This window comes from Vespula vulgaris, chromosome 18, assembly GCF_905475345.1.
Source record: "Vespula vulgaris chromosome 18, iyVesVulg1.1, whole genome shotgun sequence".
NCBI classification, from domain to species: Eukaryota; Metazoa; Arthropoda; class Insecta; order Hymenoptera; family Vespidae; genus Vespula; species Vespula vulgaris.
In genome coordinates, this window is record NC_066603.1 from 1,872,501 (window position 1) to 1,893,060 (window position 20,560).

At 32.5% G+C, this 20,560-nt stretch overlaps 1 protein-coding gene and 2 long non-coding RNA genes across 6 annotated transcripts in view; 1 reads left to right on the forward strand and 2 right to left on the reverse strand.

The window, feature by feature from the left end:
- The window catches only part of LOC127070424 (uncharacterized), an 18,209-nt gene extending 11,748 nt beyond the window's left edge, over positions 1–6,461 (reverse strand). The window contains exon 1 of one of the 2 annotated variants that reach the window (XR_007784504.1): positions 6,325–6,461. This is a non-coding gene — a long non-coding RNA (uncharacterized LOC127070424). Of the gene's footprint in view, positions 1–841; positions 989–6,324 lie in introns of those variants that run through there. The other variant, XR_007784505.1, reaches the window with a different exon arrangement.
- The window catches only part of LOC127070422 (uncharacterized), an 11,117-nt gene extending 212 nt beyond the window's left edge, over positions 1–10,905 (forward strand). The window contains exons 1-2 of the mRNA XM_051008373.1: positions 1–1,120; positions 9,247–10,905. The exon at positions 1–1,120 is cut by the window's left edge and continues 212 nt beyond it. Of these exons, the coding sequence (XP_050864330.1) occupies positions 796–1,120; positions 9,247–9,365 (444 nt within the window). The 5' untranslated portion in view covers positions 1–795 and the 3' untranslated portion in view covers positions 9,366–10,905. The remainder of the gene's footprint in view (positions 1,121–9,246) is intronic.
- LOC127070425 (uncharacterized) overlaps positions 6,591–20,560 on the reverse strand; it is a 43,576-nt gene continuing 29,606 nt past the window's right edge. For 2 of the 3 annotated variants that reach the window (XR_007784507.1, XR_007784506.1), the window contains 4 exons: positions 8,061–8,215; positions 7,763–7,958; positions 7,151–7,686; positions 6,591–6,763 (listed from right to left, as the gene is read on the reverse strand). This is a non-coding gene — a long non-coding RNA (uncharacterized LOC127070425). The remainder of the gene's footprint in view (positions 6,764–7,150; positions 7,687–7,762; positions 7,959–8,060; positions 8,216–20,560) is intronic. The other variant, XR_007784508.1, reaches the window with a different exon arrangement.

Here is a 20,560-nt window from a genome sequence, read left to right on the forward strand (position 1 = left end):
GAAGAAGAGAGAGAGGAAAAAAATTTTGAGAAAAAGAAAGAGCCCATCGTGATTTTTTGATACAAGAGACGGAGGAAGATAGTGATATCTTTGAAGGAAAAAAGAAAAGAGAGGATAAGAAGATTCTTTTATTCAAGAAAGATTTACTCAATGTGATAGAAAAGGAAAGAGAGAAAGAGAGAAGATAGTGATATATCTCTGAAGGAAGAAAAGCTAGAGATATCGAAAAAGAGATCTCCATGATTTGAAGAAGGATTTAACGAGATAATAGCGTAACGAGATCACATGAATGAATATTAGTGTCGACGGATGAAGAAAGAGAAGGTTGAAGATCGTGACAGAAAAGAAAATTTCTTAGCTTGAAACCGGAAAGATAAAGAAGATAGTGTGTATTAAAGAAGAAAGGAAGATTAAGGAAAAAAGAGATACATATATATATATACATATACATATATACACATAGAAAGAGAGAGAGGCAAAAGTGCGCGGGAAAAGTTACAAGCTGCCATTTTGGTTGTAGTCAAAGAGTAAGTACCAGTATATACCGAAATCGTGGATCAAATAAGAAAAAATCATTCGGAAAAGGTGAGTCCTCGAGCTAATCGAGGATCACATAAACGTCGACGAATAATTTCGTCGTCGTCGTCATCGTCATCGTCATCGTCGTCATCGTCGTCGTCCTCATCGTCACCATCGAGGTCGTCGTCAATATCAACGTCTCTCTCATCACTCTCGTCGTTTCATCGACGACGAGAGCTCGCGCTCGGACAAGTGAAAATAAAAGAAGGGGACGAGATGCTGGCTACATCGATTTGTCGTGAGGTGCACTTCACTGTGTTACCACAAAGTAATAAGACGATGAACGCCGCCGCCGCTGCTGCTGCTGCTGCTGCTGCTGCCGCCTCATCTCGTGTCTCACGTTGCTTATTTGGATCACCGAATTCACGAGAAACCGCCGATATGCTTCAGGAGGCTCTCGACAACGAAAGAAAGAGTTTCACTAGGCGATGGGGCGTAGATCCATGCTCCGAAAATAAAGAAAATGATTGCCGATGGAAATTCCACGAGCAAAACCCGAAAAAACGATCCAGTCCTTATTCCAAGCAGACCAGTATTCACGGTATGTTCTCTTTTTTTTTTTATTTCTCTTCTTCTTCTTCTTCTTCTTTTTTTCTTATTTCTTTTTCTTTTCTATTCGATTATCTAAAACATGTATTTGGATTTTTGATATATTATGTATGTCTGTGCATGTGTACGTATGAAAACATGGATAGGCTTTCGTATAGACTGAAATCAAATTTGGCGGGAAATGGATATCTTTACCTGTTATCATTGGACCGGCTCGCCTTAGTTTCTTCGAGAATGATCGATCAAATTCGAAAGATTTCAGAAGATCTAGAAGAAGAAAAAAGATCGAGAATGTCGATTGAAAATACGAGGATTTTGTAAAGTTATCAGGAGGACGTTTTACTTTTCCTATTTTTCTTTTTTTTTTTTTTTTCTTCTACCTAGATAAATTTTATGGCTCCCGCTAAACACACGTCGAGACCACGACGATTCTCTGGTATTTTTTCTTCAAAATATTTCGTCCGACGATTTCTTTACTTTTTTCGAGCTGCTAATGGATATCTGTCTTGATCGATGTGGACGGTACATAGATACTTTAATCTTGTTTTCCTGAAAAATAAATAAAAGAGAAAGAGAAAACAGAAAAGGAAAAAGTGGAAGAAGAAAAGGTTCACAATGGTTAGAATGAAAGATTTTGAACTAAAACGGGTGGACGCGACTAGCTGACGCAGGCTAATGGAGGACAAGCGTGTCCAAATTTTATCTTGGGACAAACATCTCCTTTTCATTTCTACCATATTTGAATATATATGTATGTGTGTGTGTGTGTGTGACGTCTCTCTGTATGTATACATATATATATATATATATATATACATAGCTTTTTCCAAAAACTTTTTCAGTTTAACGTTTAAACTATTCTATTGTCAATTCTCCCTATTCATTTTCTAGCTACTCCTTTCAGTTCATGATCAAGAAAAAAAAAAGAAAGAAAAATATCTTCTCTCTTTCATATTTGTCTCTCTTTCTTTCTTTTCTTTCTTTCTTTTTTTTTTTTTTTTTTAATATCAACGACGATTGAATGATATCAACGACAAAACGAGACTCAGCAATCATACATATTCCGAGTATGACGCAAAAGAGAATGTCTCGGAAGAGAAAAAAGAGAGAGAGAGAAGAAAGAGAGAAAGAAAGAAAGAAAAGAAAAAAGTGAAACAGACATTTATTTAGCGAGCCATCGTTCCATCATCGCTTTGAGATGGCTTAACAGCCAATCATATTATTAATTTCTACTTTTCATTCCCTCTTACATTTTACCACATCAATGTAACGCAATCATTCCAATTGTTCATTTCGTGGTATTAATTAAGCAAAAAGGAGAAGAAAAAAGAACAAAAATAAATAAATAAATAACGATAAGATCTTTATAAAAAGAATGATGAAATTGATAGAAAGGAAGAAGCTTCTCATAGAGAGAGAGATAGAGAGGAGGGAATGAAGAACAATTTGGCGGGAAATGAAACGTTGTTTAGTAAGGAGCAAGAAAAAGAAAAAGGGATATTTTTGTAATACGCCAGGTATAAACAGGCAGACGTGTCTAGAACGTTCCATTGCTTTGAGATCTCTTAACAGACTATTTCTTAATCGCATTAACCATCTATCTTTCATTACAAAAACTTCACTTCGACTTATGACTATTATTTCAATTATTTCAATCATCAATTTCGAAATTATTAATTGATAAAATCTAAAAGAAAAATAATCTACATCTATAACAAAAATTTTTATCAATATCCAATCTATACCCAACACACACACACACAAAACATATATAACTTGAAAAATTAAATAATAAAATTGTTAAGAAAGAAGAAGCCTCGTGGCGGGAAGAGCGTGTCTCGTGGTAACATTTTGGCGGGAAATGAAACGCTGCTGCTTCGTGCGAGGAAGCAAGATAGAGACAGAGAGATAGAGAGAGACAGAGAAGGGGAGAGGAAGGAGAAGAGGGGAAGAGAGGAGAAGAAAGGACAGACGAGAGGAGAGGAGAGGAGAGGAGAGGAGAGAAGGAGAAGAGACGCGCAGGCGCAGGCTGGTCGCGTGGCTCTCCGACCTGTTTTCTTATTCTTGCCTCGCACTCCTCTTTGTCTCTTCCGCCTTCCCTTCTTCACCCTCCTCCACTTCTTTTACTACTACACTACTACTACTACTACACTACTACACTACTACTATTATTAGTTCTACTACTATTGATGTCCGTTCCTTTTCATCTCTTTGGCTTCTCGTCTTACGCCGAAGGATATATATTTCTTTCTTTTTCTTTTCTCTTCTAACCATCAGCATCGGCATCATCGTCATCATCGTCGTCATCATCATTATCATTATCATGATCATCTTGATCATGATCATCATTATCATAGTCGTCGTCGTCGTCGTTGTTGCGTCGTTTCGAAACTTTTCTACAAGTTCAAATCTTTCAACTCAAGCGACACCATTACTGTTTTTTATATTCCTTTTCTTTCTTTTCTTCTTTTTTTTTTCTTTTTCCTCTTCTTCTTCTTTTTCTTCTTTCATTCCTCTGACAGTATTTATCTCGTCGGACGAAAATATATGTATGTATATAAATCTCGTTCCCTATTTATGGAGATATTAATTTATTGTTTTTTCCCACATCTTTCTTTTTTGTCGGCTAATTAGAACGTTCGAAACGTTTTTGTCCTTCTCTTTTTCTTTTTCTTTCTTTCTTTCTTTCTTTTTTCTTTCTGAGTTCGTAGATAATTTAATAATGTATCGTTAGATGAGAATGGATAATTAATGAAATACACTTCTCTTTTTTTTTTTGATTGATCATACACTTATGCATGTATGTATATATGTATGTATAAAAAGTATTATAGTAATATAGTAAAAAAATACTAAATATACACACACACATACACACATAAAAGAATTGAAGTAATATATTAAAGAAGTAATAGATTAAATAAAAATATCTCTTTCTCTTTCTCACAACTGATACTTTTATAAATACATACATACATACATACATACATACAAACATACATACATAAATTACCAATAAAACAAAAAAGTACAACCATAAAAGTACAAAAACACAATTACCAAAGACTGTATTTCACTATCATACCCATAACACATATACTCATTAGATACTAAGAAAAATGGACACGATTGGATCGTGAGAAATACTTCTCGTTGGATAGAAATAAGAAGATGTACGTTTAGAGAGACAAAAAGAAAAAGAAATTGAGATAGAGAGAAACAGGGAGCTCGCGAGAAAGTAGTAGACTGTGATGTGTTAGGCGAACGTTCGAGAGATAAAAGAAACGCATGAAATTGTTCGTCGAATGAATCATGCTCTCATTCTCTCTCTCTCTTTCTCTCACACACACTCATGTGAGTCATATATATCCATGGGTGGGCGATGTGAAATACATACCTGAAGGATCTCTCTCTCTCTCTCTCTCTCTCTCATCTCTCTTCGAAAATGACTCATCGAAGGGCCCCAGTTTCCAAGGAGTAAAACGAACTTACTATCGCATTCCTTGAATACTTTCGGTGCCTGGAGAAAAGAGATCCCTTCGGCTTTCTGCACGTGTACCGTTCACACGCTTTCATGCAAGACGGATATTATTACCCACAGTTGAACCCACGAATGCAAAAAAAAAATAAAAATAAAAAAATAAAAAAGAGGGGGTGGGAAGAGAGAAGAAAGGAGAAAAAAGAAGAAAAATACTCTTTCTTCTTCTTCTCCATCTAATTCTTCTTTTTCTTCTTCTTCTTCTTCGACTTCTTTTTGTTTCTCTGTATTTAATCCTTTTCTTTCTTCTCCTTATTCTTCTTCTTCTTCTTCTTCTTCTTTTTCTTCTTCTTTTTTACATCCTTTTTTTTCTAACATACTCATCAAGAGATACTAAACATTCCAATGGCAAAAACCATCAGCAGGAATTCCACAGTCGGTTACCAATTTGTTTCTTCTTCTTCTTCTTCTTCTCCTCCTCCTTTCTTTCTTTTTCTTTTCCACCTCCTTCGCGTTGTTGTGTTGTTGTTGTTGTTGTCGCTTTTTTTTACTCCTTTCTATCTCTTTCTCTTACTTTCAAGATTTCTCTTATTGTTAATCAAGAATGAGAGGCGAGACACGACGTGCCTGGTGAATAATCATTCCAAGAAAAAAAAAGAAACAGAAGAAAAGAAAAAAAAAAAGAACAGAAAAAAGAAAAAGAGAGAAGAAAAAGGGTGGGAAAAAATAACAGTGCCGTTGTTATTCCCTTTAGCAATCGTAAACTCGACGAAGCGAGACACATACGTGGATACATACATGCATATGCACTTATTCAACCCGTTCGTTTTTCCTCCTCCTCCCCCTCCTCCTCCTCCTTTCTCTTCTCCTCTCTCTTCTTTCTTCTCTTTTCTTCTATTTCTTTCTTTCTTTTTCTTTCTCTTTCTCTTTCCTAAGAGACACCTGTTACACTCTCTACGTTAGATATGCTCGAGGTGGCAGTAACAACCCAGACACAACACAACACAGCACAGCACAGCAACAGCAACAGCAACAGCACTGCACAGCAACAGAGTATACAAGTACCGGTACGACGACTCGAACCTCTTTTTCCCACGATTAAATCAGGTCCGCGAGAACACGCGATATAGTAATACATATACATACATATATATATATACGGATTATATATATATATATATACATATATACCGTGTGCAACCGGCACCACACAGGGACCTTACGAAGGTCGTACACCATCTGTTCTCTTTCTTCGCAAGTGTTTCCGCATCGAACTCCTCCTCCGCCCACCATACACTCCCAACTACACCTCCACCCTTTTCTCCTCCTCCTCCTCCTCCTCCTTCACTCCTACTCATTAAACTTTGTTAGAGGGCTAAACATCGTTTAATTTCTTTCCTTCCTTACGTTCAATGCGATTCAAAACGTTTGGGTGATGATCGGTCGTACTTAACTGTAACTATACTAAGATTATCATTGAAATATTTCATATCTCTTTGTGAAGATTGACAGATTGATTTATCAACAATAGTAAATGGATCTCTTTTTGAATCGTTCGTTAGCCATTCAATAATTCTATCTATTTTTATACGAAATTTCGACCGATCAAGTGTATTACTATATACTTTTCCTTTTGGAATTGTTTCTTATCGATAACACAGATAATTGTAATTAATATGTTGAAAATATGACTCTAATTTTTAATTACTTTGACTCACCCGAATTGTTCGCCATTGATAACACAGCTGATTGTTTATCTATTTTAATTGGAAAAAATGGGTTGAATTCTTGATCATTTTCATTCATTAGATTATATCATTGTTCATTGTAGAAAGAAGTTTCTTCTTCGTTGGTTCCTGTCGATAAGATAATAATGAAGATTTTTAAATAAATATCTGTTCGATTCTTAATATTTTTTGATATTCATCATACAAACACACACACACACACGTATATTATTATTAGTAATACAAACTTGCCTTATTAATCTTCTTATCGATAATTACTGCCAATTGCAACAATTTCCATAGAAAAATATTTCGTTCGTTGATACCTCGGACTCGTCGGATATATTATTAATAGCGCGAGCTGGTTTTATCAATTTTTCTTTCTGGTCGTTTATTTATTTACTTTTTCTTTTACCAATAACTCTGCCAACTGTAACAATTTCCATAGAAAAAACAAAAAAAAGAAAAAGAAATTTAATCCTCGACACTTTGGATAATACAAAAACCAGTTAAACTCGTTTGTCAACGATAAAAAAGATCGTCCATTTCGATCGTCAATTCTAATAACAAAAACAAAAACAAAAAAGAAAGAGAGAAAGAAAGAAAGAAAGAAACGATAAATAAAAATCTTTTGTGAGGATAAAAAAGAAAACTAGGACGTAAGACACTTTATATGAGAGAATCTCGTAGGATCCTAGATAGAGAAAGAGAAAGGAAAAAGAAAGAAAAAAAAAAAGAAAGAAAAAAGAAAGAAAGAAAGAAAGGAAAAAGAAATGAATAGAAGGGAATTTATAGTGAAAGAAAAATAAAGCAAGACCTGATCTTCTGGTATGCTCTCCTTTCTATATAAGAAATCCTATGATGAAAATCCGTCGTTTCGATGAAAAAACATGTAGGAGGACTCATACCCATTATACACATACAAACATACGTTATCCTTCTCCCACTTTATATCTTCATGTAAGAGATTTAGGGAACAAAGAGAGATCTAGATCTTTGTGGTAGGGTATCTCTTATGGGAGCTAAAGTATATGGACAGGTAGAGGATACGATCCCATAGTTTTCTTCTTCTTCTTCTTCTTCGTTTACTCCTTCAGGACGTTTCCAAGTAATGGAATCTCATGTTCAACCAAGGAAACAGATGTTGACAGATGAAATCCTGGTCACAATTCTATCTTTCTCTTTCTCTTTTCTCTCTCTCTCTCTATCTATTTATCTATCTATCTATTTATCTATCTCTTTCTTTCTTTCTCTATCTATCTCACCGTAGAGTGAAAGAGAAATAAAGGAACTTTAGTAATATAACCACTGAGAAAGACTTCGGTTTCGCGAACGCCATATGGCGGACCATTGCTAAAAAAGAAAGAAGAGATTTAGCAGAAGAGGATCGACGATCTTACCGAACATATGTCAGTTACTCTACACCAACCTTTCCTTTATCACATAGCATTCAACAAATATTTTCATCTTCCTTCAGGAAATAAAGAAGGATTCGATTAACTTCCTACGACCATATTGTTTCCAATATTTGCTAGTTCTCATTTCAATTTTGATTGAAAGATTGAAAGATGATAATGATATAATATAGAAGCTAGAAAGTTCCCAAAGAGATCACAAAAAGTCTTCTAGATCGGTGAGAATGAAAATGTTTATTATGCTCCTTTTTTAAAATCGATCTTTGTGGATTAAAAATTTATTACAAATTTATTACAAAAATTTGTACGAACCTTTCCTTCTGTTTTTCCTCTTCTTTTCCTTTCTTTCTTTCTCTTTTTTTTTTGTTCTATCCTGTAGTTATAATCTTCATCATCTTTGGATATAATCAATCTTCGCCATTCTATCGTATCATTCGTCCTATCGTTCTGTTCTATTCACTTTGTCTCTGCAAAAAAAAGAGAGAAAAAAAAAAACGATTTAGATTCGAGTTGAAGCAAGAGATTGGAATTGATTCTAGAAAATAAGTATCTACAATTTTTTTTTTCTTTTCTTTTTTTTTTTATTTCTTTAGAACGATTCCACAATAATTTACAATTTAGTTCAACGTACGAACGTGTCATGTATGTCACCTGTCTGTCTCAGGGTATAACGAGAGGGCTAAAGAAGAAAAACAAGAAAGAATGAAAAGAAAAAAAGAGGGTGGGAGGGAGAGAAAGAAAGAAAGAAAGAAAGAAAGAAAGAAGAAGTGGAAGGTGCAAAGAGCGAGTGTTCAGGTGTTCTACCTGTGATCTGAAAAAAAGTATGTGTGTGTGTATGTGTTAGAGAGAAAGAGAGAAAACGTCAAAGACGATGTTTTGTGTTCCCGCCAAATCTCCTCAGTACTAATACCAATACTAACACCAATACCAATTTCATCACTATAGCTTTCGTTGGCTATTTCGAAGATTCATTGTTGTGAAAATTTTATGTTTTTTTTTTTTTCTTTTTATTGTAAGCATACAAATATATATATATATATGTGGTGTGTATATATGTATATGTATACTATATATATATATATATATATATATATATATAAATGTATATACCATCTCATGACAATCTCGAAATACACAAGTTAAAGTGTATGCTAACGTAATAAGGTGTCCCTGATGTGTCGACAAAAGGGAAAGGGCCAAAGAACCCCTAAGGGTTTGCCAAGAAGACCTACGAGATATACTTGTTACTCGAACGAACCTTTTTTACTCTCTCTTTCTTTTCCTTTTTTTCCAGAGATATATATGTAGTTACATACTTCTTTTTTTACCGGTCAACTTTTCTTCTTTTTCAGAATATAAACGATCACACAGTGGAATTGTTTTTATATACTTTTATATTTGTTTATTTATCCTATTTATTCTTGTTTTTTTTTTCTTTTTTAATTTCAATTATACGTTCAACGAAATGTAAATTTTGTTTTTCTGTTATCTTTTATAGATTATTGGCGTGCTCGGAAGGCTGGAGAATGTGGGAAGAAACCATTAACATCGTCGAGCGACATAACGAAGCCGCAAGGTGTCGAACGAAGTCCTCGACGAAGTCCTCGAAGCCATTAAAAAAATAAATAAATAAATAAGTAAATAAATAAATAAATAAATAAATAAATAATTCGAATGGTTAAACCGACGAATTATAACTCGACTCGATATAATTTATCTCTACTAATACTAAATGACGTTTCCAATATTATTACTATTTTTTTATTACTAGTACTATTATTATTATTATAATAATAATAATAATTATTATTATTGATTAATGATTATTAATTATTAATTACTCATTATTATTATTATTATTATTATTATTAGTATGTTCGAGTTGTATATTTATTCTTTCGTACCGTCATAAGACATCATAGTGCGATCACTCTAATTATCGTTACTTTATCATTGTTTAGCGTTAATGTACATAAATAATTAATTCATAAAGAGGTAAAAGGACATACACGTATACACACACACACACATGTATATTATATTAAAAAAAGAAAAATGAAAAAAAAAAGAGATAAACGCGATTTAATGGAGGTTTGAATGGATCGTCCATGATCTTTGAAAGTCGTGATCGTGGCAGCTATATATATAAATAAAAAGAAAGAGGAGAAAAAATTATACATATATGACAGAAAAAGAATTAATTACGGAATATATATATATATATATATATATATATATATATATATATATATAAAAGGAATATAATTCTCTCTGGACGATCTTACATAATTTCGTAAAATCGTCTTTCGAGAGATTAATAAAAAACAAATAAATTAATTAATCAATTAATCAATCAATCAATCAATCTGCCGATCCATGCTTTCGTTGTAATAATTAATTCTAAGCAAAGGACGATTCCACTGAAAGCCTGAAACTGTTCGTTCCATATTATTTAGGAGCAACGATACAGCACCTCCAAAGATTTTAATCTATCTACATACATATCTATTTTATCTTACCACATAAGAGAGGGAGAGAGAGAGAGGGAGGGAGGGAGAGAGAGAGAGAGAGAGAGAGAGAGAGAGAGAGAGAGAGAGAGAGAGAGGAGAAAAAAAAGTCCTATTTATAATCGACCAATTAGGGTTTACTAGGATTAGGGCAAAACTCTAGTCATTTAGCCGTTTAAGTTAGATGCGAAAATATAATAATAATAATAGTAATAATAATAATAGTAATAATAATAATAATAATAATAATGATAATAATAATAATAATAATAATAATAAACAAGTGGCTTTTATAAGTTTTCTTTTTTGCTTTGATTTTCTTTTTCTTTTCCTTCATTCATTCATCCCCTTCCCTCTCTCCCACCCTTCAAAATTTTTTCTAATTTTTATATACTTAAAATTTCTCGATAAAAAATAACGAGGAAGGAAAAAAGAAGACGATGAGAATGAAGAAGAAAAATAGGATTTTAAAAGCTTCAAAAAGATATCGTTCGATTTGGAAAGATTAGAAAGTAATAAATTTCTTTTCACTTTCAACGAAGAAGAAAGACGATACGTTTTCGCAGTTCCTTTTTTCGAAAGTTAAAAATTTTTTTTTTTTTGAGTTGTTAATAGCGCTAGAATTAATATATTCGTTATTATTACTATTGTTTTCTTTTTTTAACATTACGATCTCTGATTAGTTTCATATCCATCTTTTCTTTTTTTTTTACAAAACTAATATTTCGATTAATGGCGTATAAAAAAAAAAAGATACTTTTATTAATCATAACTATTGCTATTAATCTAATTTTGTTACATATATTATTCCGGAATTCATCGTTTAATAATAATAATTAAAAAAAAATTATTTCTTTTTTTTTTTAATTAAAAAATCGCTTGGTAATTAAATGTATGTCTGTATATGATATCGTTCGATCATGGTACTGATCTAAGAGATATAATTTCAATTTTAATCTTAAAAGTTAATAATAACACGATAACGATTTTTGTAGCAAGTAAATCATTATGTTTTATATTATCGTTCTAACGATGACAGGTAGGACACGCCTGTAAAAATTGAGACACGAATTATTGAGAAAATTATACACCTGAAAAGAGAAAGATAAAGAGATAGAGAGTTCATAGAGAATCGTATTTTGTAACGAATATACTTTTTACATGTGTCCCACCTGGAAACAAACCGCGCGTGCCTTCATGGTGGTCTCTTGATGCCATTACATGGGGGCGCCATACGGGGTGACAACGAAATAACAACACGAGTTTAATGTTCACAGTGACCTATCTTTTTTATCTTGTCGAATGATATATATGAACTCGACTTTATTCTATCAACATTATAATATAATTTAAAAAAAAAACGATTGATATTTAAGACGACGATACTATAAAATAAGTAAATAAAAAAAAAAATAAAAATAAAAAATTCTAAAGAAACTTTTCCATTCAAAATTACTCTTCCTTTCCTTTCTTTTTTTTTTCTTTTTCTTTTATTTCATATATAGAATGTACAGATCGTGGGAAATATTCCCATAAAAAAAAAGGTAATAGAATCGGGAAAATTATTATCCAAGCTTAACATAGTTTCATTTATTATTTTTCTCACGATTAATTAACCGGAACATACATTAATCGGATTTCCGTGTAATGGTGTAACGGTCGGAAATCCATTATTGAGAAGCGTAGGAGGAACCATCGATTTTTCGATTTAACGGTATCGTGCCGGCGATGGGAAAAAGAGAGGGGTGACAAGAGGAAAGAGAGAGAGAGAGAGAGAGAGGGTAGTATTAGTTGGTATTATCGAAACTGACCCACGGGGGTTATGGGGATGACAGCCATTAAAAGTAGTACGCACCAGCTGCTCGCTCTCTCTGCTCTGTTATTCCCCATATACCCCCATATATACTCGGAAGACCCTCTAGTAAACATCGTGTGCATTGTAATTAACCATATATATGCTTCTACAAACCACCCCCACCAGTCCACCCCCATGTCAGTTTACAGACCCCCTAAAGATAAAAGGGCAGAAGCTCTACGAGCATGTTTAAACTTAATACTTTCTAAAATTACGATAATAATAATATTCAATAAAATATTCGATGAATAAGAATATTATATAATCAAAAGATTGATGATTTTTATTATTATTATTATTATTATTATTATTTTATTAGAGATTGATTTATTTGTTTATTGTTTTGTAATCCTGTTTTTCTTTTTCTTTTCTTTTTCTGGCTCGACTGATAATTATAATAATCGATATGACTACTATGTGTTATTTGAAGATTGATTCGATAAATTTTTTTCTTTTTTTGATTAGAAAAAATCATTGTTGTAACGATGAGTATTAGAAGAAATATATATCTATACTATATATATATATGTGTATGTATGATATTTTACAATTTAGAATCGTATTATTAAACAATCGTATTTGTTTCGATTATAAAATATATCTAATTATATAAAGTATTATAATTATCTCTAAAAAAAAAAAATGAAGAAAATGGAACCTCGAACAATTAGATTTGCAATGTATTAAAAAATATACCAATGACTTCATACTTTATTATCTTTCCTCTGTATTATAACATTTTAAACGTAATAAAGATGTGACAGGAAAAAAGAAGAAAAAAAAGAAAGAAAGAAAAAAAAAGAAAGAGAAAAAGAGTTTGACACGTGTGATATGTAACGTGTTACACGTCGATTATACCTATCGCCCCAGCCAGACACGCATAATCAAACGGATGGGACTTCCAACTCGCAATTGAATTAACCGAACTATCGATTTGCATCGAAGAGTTGAACACCTGGCCATGACGAATCGACAGGGCCTGCCAATAATCCTTTATACTAAACTAACCCATTCACAAATACTTTTTCTTCTACGTAAATCCAAGAAAATGAAAAAAGAACAATAAGAAAAAAAAAATCACCACAAAACAAAACGAAATAAAATCAAAATTAACAATTTTATCAATTAAAAATTTTATTGATTTATATTTATTTATTCTCCTTTTCTTTTTTTTAATAAGGATTAGAACAGTTTATACATATATGTATACATATAAACTAATCGTATCTTGATTATTTTAATCAGCAAATAAATAAATAAATAAATAAATGAATGAATGAATGAATAAAAAATAAAATAAAAATCCTAACGGTCATTCGTTCCAACCAGTGACCAGTACCAACGACAATAAATAATTCAGGTTTATCTAGATAAATAAAAATGCTGAACAAGCTTTCCCTATTCTATTCTATTTAAAGTGTCCACTAACATCATACACACATGCACACAATACCCTAACGAACTTGCCAAGTGGCATTTTACTTTCCAACGGTAATGGCACACGCGTTATATATAGATTATTATGGTCGATTCAAACGAAAGTCCATTAGTTAATATCCTTGTAAATATGGCGCGGAGGTTACCCTTTCTAACCCTATTTAAGAAAAGAAGAAAGGGAAATAAATAAATAAGTAAATAAATAAACAAATAAAATAGGGGAGAAAAGGGTTGCGGTCAGTCCCGACAAGTTTGCAATTAAAGTACATTCACGTACACGTACACATACACACACATATATATCTTTTATTTCTAATGTTAATAGGAAGACTCTTCATAGATCGTCTGATCATGCAATTGTCCTTTTTCTTTTCTTTTCTTTTCTTTTTTTTTTTAAATTTTTACCGTTAAAATGGTCGCTTAAACGGGTTTACTCGTTCGTGTTAAAGATGATGATCGAATGGTCGACGGTTTCTTCAGGATGATCCTTCTACTCTTTTTTTTTTTTCTTTTTTCCTTATTAATTCTTAACTTTCTCTCTGGAAGGACACGTGGCTACCGTACGTTCCACCTGGCGAGTGTGGTTCAGCAAGAAGATACGAAAGGAGTCCTTCGAAAGGAGTCATTTTCTTTCTTAAGCTACGCTCCTCCTCCTGATTGGTTCGTATTGATCAACGTAAATCGCGTGCAGGAATACGTTCTATGGGTTTTTACATTGTCATGGGTGAAAGGAGGGTAAGAGGGATAGTATACTGTTATCATGACTGGTAAAATTAAATGGAAATATACCGGTAGAAAAGAGAAATAATAATCGTTCACGTGTTATGTTAATCCAACGATAAGATATTTTTTGAATTAATTTGTTTTCTTTTTTGCATTCAATTTTTTAGGAATTATTATTATTATTATTATTATTTTTTTTTTTTTTAATATATGACAGATTAAAATCATTGAAATAATGTGAGATATTCTTTTCACGATTGAATATATACGTATAGATGTGTGTGCGTGTGCGTGTAGAAAATCCCAAGTTTGAATTTTTGTTTCGAAAACTTATAAAAACTCGAACCAACTCTCTTGCCCTATCTCGAGATATTTCATATTCAATATTGCAAGAATGAAAACGAAATTATACTAATAATTCTAGACATTATTCTTAAAAATTACAATGGACGCACGAATGAATGGATGTATGAATGAACGAGTGAAAAGATCATTCAACATTCTCTTTAAGTCTACTACTTTTTTCGAATCGCTTAGGGAAAATATATAAAAAATATATATATATATGTAAAAAAAAAAGAAAGAAAAGAGAGAAAAAAAGAAAAAAGAAAATACAATCCACTACCTCAAATTTAAAATTTAAAAGATTACCAGGCCGAACAAAAGATCATCGTACTGTCGCAAGGTATTATTTTCAGGAGAGTAAAAAAAAAGAAAAGAAAAGAAAAGAAAAGAAAAAAGAAAGAAAGAAAGAAAGAAGAGTTGGAAAAAAAGATCGGACAGGCGAATCTTCGATCTTAAAAATCTACAAAATACAAAGTTTAAATCCGCACACGTATCAATTATCTCTTCTCCACGCGAACGTAGAAAAATACTGACTATTCATTCGAAACTTTGATACAAAAGTTCTCGATTGTGTTCCCTCGAGTACACCTCTAGGCATCGTTCTCCTCTTCTTCCTCTATAAGAATATATTTCCGGCACGAAAACGTATTGTTCGAACGAACGTACGAACGATTCCTAAACGTATGAACGATTATCTTAAAAGCTGAACATGATCATGCCGTGCTCGTAAATTCGTCGGGTGTTAGAACACGTATTTATTATAACAACACTACTACAACTACTACTACTACTCTACTACTATGACTACACTATTACTACTACTAATATTGCTGCTGTTGACTACTCGTTTCGTAACGCACGAAATGTGGTAAGGGCCTCTAAGGAAGAAACGAAGATCCCTTCTTCTTCTTCTTCTTCTTCTTCTTCTTCTTCTTCTTCTTCTTCCTTCTCCTCTTCGTCTTTTCCTGTAAATTTTGTTTCTTTTTCTTTTTCTTCTTTTTCGTCTTCTTCTACTTCTCCTTTCGTTTTTTTTTTCTTTTTCGAAACTTCATTCTATATTTAGCTCGTCTTTTCGATGGAGCACGAGCGAGAAGAAGGCCTGGACCGGATACGCGTGCAAGAAGGTGCACATGTCGATGCCTGAAGGGAAGTCGAAATTACGAAAAAGAAAAAAAAAAGAAAAGAAAAATACTAATGGGAAAGAAGATTTTTTTCCCTTTCTTTCTTTCTTTCTTTCTTTCTTTCTTTCTATCTTTCTTTATGTGCTACGTGTCGCTAATATAAATTTCGGATATCTTCGGCCACTTCCAAAGGAGACAACAGTCCAAGAAATGTTTCAAAACCACCTACGTTCTCTTCTAATATTTATTTCTATTCACCTTTTTCCAACTTCTTTTTTTGTGATTTTTTTTTTTTTTTTTTTTTTTTAATACGATTGTGGTTTAAATAAAAAATTTTTTAATTCTGATAATAACTTAACCATCGAGTATACATACATATAAATATTTTATGTGTATATATATAAAATATTTAGTTAAACGAAATGAATAGAAAAAAAATCACGTAGAAACTTTTAGCTCATTTTGTATATACATACATACATACATACATACATACATACATACGTACATACATACATACATGCATGCATGCATATATATATATATATATATATATATATGATTTAATTTGACCTTTTGAAAATCTGATTATCATTTTATTTTCTTTCTACAAATTTTCGAAATAATCGATATCGAATGCATGCAATCTGTCGTTTCGAAAGTTCAAGGTTAAATGGTGTAATTAATGACGAAGATTTAAGACAGTATGAGGATTGTACTTACGACGATTGAAAGAAAAAGCTATGTTAAAAAGAATATATCGAAGGAGAGGAGTGAAAGCACGTGACGTCGTCCGTAGAATTTCAATCGTCGTCTTTGACGGAACGACGGTTAACGACTGTGTTACATGTACTCCTCGTTAATCTCGAATACTTACAATAATCCCATTGACATTAAACACATGGAATATATATACTTATATATGTGTGTGTGTGTGTGTGTGTGTGTATATCTTGTCTATTTATTTATCTGTATAAATATATACCCTAAATACCATAGATAACAAAAAAAAAGAAAAGAAAACAAAATTTTTAATAGCTCTTTTTAATTGGACCATTAATTTCTAAGGGACTAATTAAATTACTCCTGTCGTCATTACCCATTAATAATTAATTTTATATAAGAAATATATAAATATTTACATATATGTATGAGATGTATGTAAGTGATACATCATTACATATTACTTTGAAATATTCTTATTACGATAATAATTATTATTATTATCATCATCATCATCATCGCACAGTAGAAATCGTAATTAAAGAGAAAACAAAAAAAAAGTTCACCAAACCAACACGAACAACGACACAATAAAGAAGAAACTATTAATTATATAAGAACGAGTATAAAAAAGTATCTCGTATGACTTCAACATACATCCATACTTATTCACTTACTCACACACGTACACATATTCCATCTATTTATCCATCCATCCATCCATTTATCTATCTACCTATCTACCTATCTATCTATCTATCTATCTATCTCTTTCTCTGTTCTCACGTTTGTACCATTGTTTCGAAGTGTAAGGAAATATCCATCGTTACGAGATGATCCTTCTCGAAATAACACGACAGAGAGAAAAAGAGAGAGAGAGAGAGAGAGCGAAAAAAAAGAAAGAGAAAGAGAAAGATAAAGATAAAGAGCGTGTATGTGTACATGAATGTATAAGAAAGAAAGAGAGAGAGAGTAAGAAAGAGTAAGAGAGAGGAAAGATTTCTCCTCGTCTCCACTCGACACGATGAAATTTCAACCGAGCCAGTATATATCCCTCCCCTTCCTCCTCAAGGGCCCAATTTCTCCTAACCACCCCCTCCCACTTTCATCCCCTTCCACTTCTATCTTCTTCACCCTCGAAACTCGAAAGTTTCGTCGTTCGGATCGATCGATCGATCGATCGATCGATCGATCCTTCTCCTCTTTTCTTTCTCTCTTCCACCACCATCACAACATCCCCCTCCGTTCTTCTTTTAAAGGTTATGGTTACCCGTAAAAGTACGTTCTCGTATTTTACGTGCGGTTCGTATCTTCCTACATGTCCCATGGTCTCTCTCTCTCTCTCTCTCTCTCTCTCTCTCTCTCTCTCTCTCTCTCTCTTGTATTTGATCTCCTCTTTTTTCTTCTTCTTTTTTTTTAATTTATCTTTTTTATTTTCTTGTTCATCGGACCAAAACCTACCGCAAAAAGTGAGCCCACCGTTCGTATCGACACGATCCAACCAACGAATTGTCACGCTTGCGATATCACGACGAGATCTCACGATTTCTTCTTTCTCTTTCTTTCTTTCTTTCTTTCTGATAAGTGTATTAATAATATCATGTCTCTCTCTCTCTCTCTCTCTCTTTTTCTCTGATGAATTTGATCTGATCTCATCTCGGAACGGGATCACACGATTTCTTCTTTTCTCTTTCTCTTTTTGTTTGTTTGTTTTTTCTTTCTTTCTTTCTTTCTTTTTTTTCTGATAAATGCATTAACGATATCTTCTCTCTCTCTCTCTCTCTCTCTCTCTCTCTCTCTCTCTCTCTCTCTCTCTCTCTCTCTCTCGAATTCGATCTGTTCTCATCCCGAGATGAGAACGGTGGGAAAAGTTAGCAAGTGAAAACTTGAGAAAGAAATTGATCGTCCTGTGAAAGAAACGCCGGAGAGACACGATACGCTAGTATTATTTCAACGAGAGAATTATTGATTTCTTTATGTAATTCGTTTAATAGATCGGTGTTACTGAACCAGTTTCTCTTTCTTATCTTTTCTTTTTTCTTTCATATAATTACACCACGTTAGAATCGACTATTTCATAAAACGTACTATAAATATACTACATCGATTACGCGTTTAAAAGATTATTACAATAACACGTATTACTTTATCTAAATATAAGATATCAATGAAACTTATTACAATATTACGAGATTTAAATGTCAACGTAGTATTAATTACAAAATATTTCATCTTTCATTAACATTTAATCTGATAAAGAGAATGCAATATATGCGTGTGCAGTGTTCTAAAATTGATCTTGAAAAAAAAAAGGAAAAAAAAAAATCCATCCTAAAAAATCAAAAATAAATAAATAAATAAATAAAATAAAATAAGATAAAAAAAATAAAAGGAAAGAAAATAAGAGAGAAAGAACCAAAAAAAAGAGAATGAATCTCGAACGAATGAAGACAAAGCAAAAAAAAATAAATCATTGTCAGTAGGTAAGCAAACAAGTATATAAACGTTCAACGAAGGAGAGTACATATCGGGAAAAGAAACACACGTTGGCAGGATGCCTCGCCTAGATCCTGTCTGGGAGTACCGACAAGAAGGTCCTCCGAACCGTGAAATCACTTCCACCCTGAATATAAAGACTGAAAAAAAAGCTAATGTGTCCGTTTGCGTTTCGTTCTCGTTCCGTACCAACGGCTCGTTTCAAACGTACTTTCAAATACTCCATCATGAAACTGCCCCTGTCGATCTTCTTCACGTCTTACATGTAGGCCGGAAAACGTCAACCAACCAACACCCTGACCACGATAACGATAATTATATTATTAATAATAATAATAATAATAATGGTGATGATAATAATAATAATGACTACGATGACGTGATACTAATAACGAATTAGAGACATTTTTTTTCTTTAATAACAGAAACAATTTGTTCTACCCCAATTCCTATTTTAATAATTCCTAATTTATCCAGCCTACAAAATCTTAACGTTTCAAATCCAATCAATATAATGATAATGACTCCAAGATCTAAAAATAGAAAAATCTACTTGTCCCATCTCTTACGTCTATCGTCTTCGACCTTCGGACCATCAATATCACAGAAATCGCTAATAAATATAAAGTACTAATAAACGCTATATTATAGCGAATAATGATAATAACGATAAAGATGGAGAAGAAAAAAAAAGAAAAGAAAAGAACAAAAAAGAAAATATATGTTCTTTACCTCTTTTACACTCCTCATTTTACTACCTCATCTCTCACCCTTACTTCTTCCAACTTCTCAAATCATTCCAAGAAACATCATGTTAGTGATAATGGTAATGATAAAGATAACGAAGATATAACGATAAGGAGGAGGAGGAAGAAGAAGAAGAAGAAGAAGAAGAATAAAAAGAATACGAATGATCTAAAAATGTAAATAACTTGCTGCTATCTCTTCTAGCAGTGCCACTCCCCCACCCCCACTCCTTCTCCTCTCTGTTAACCTCTCGAATGATTTTTTTATGGAAATTATCAAATGCGATAAGGGTATACTAGGATATTTTTCTTTCCAACATATATCAGATTCGAATTAATTCGAAGCAAACGGCGTGGAAAACTGCAACATAATTCGCCTGAGTTAGCACCTATATGTTAGCTTGGTATGTATGATATGTTATGGTATATATGTGTATGTGTGTACGATATGGCACGCTATAATAGTACGTATGTATATGTATATGATATGGTGTGCTATAATAGGTACGTATGTGTACGTGTATTGTATGGTATGTTATAATACGTACGTATGTATGTATGTATGTATGTATGTATATATGTGCTGTGTGTGGTATAGTATGGTATGGAACGATATGTACTATGAAATTAGTAATAAACGAAGAAAGGGAGGAGATACCTTGATCGAAAAGATTAGAAGATAGGATATTATATCTTATGGATCCGTGATTACATTTTCGAATATTATTCATATCGATAATAATCTAAAGAAATATGAAATTCATCGTAAATTTTCTATGAAATCGGTCTGCTATGTATACATTATGATAATGTGTAATGTATTATAATTGAAAAGAAAAATAAAGAAATAAGTAAATAA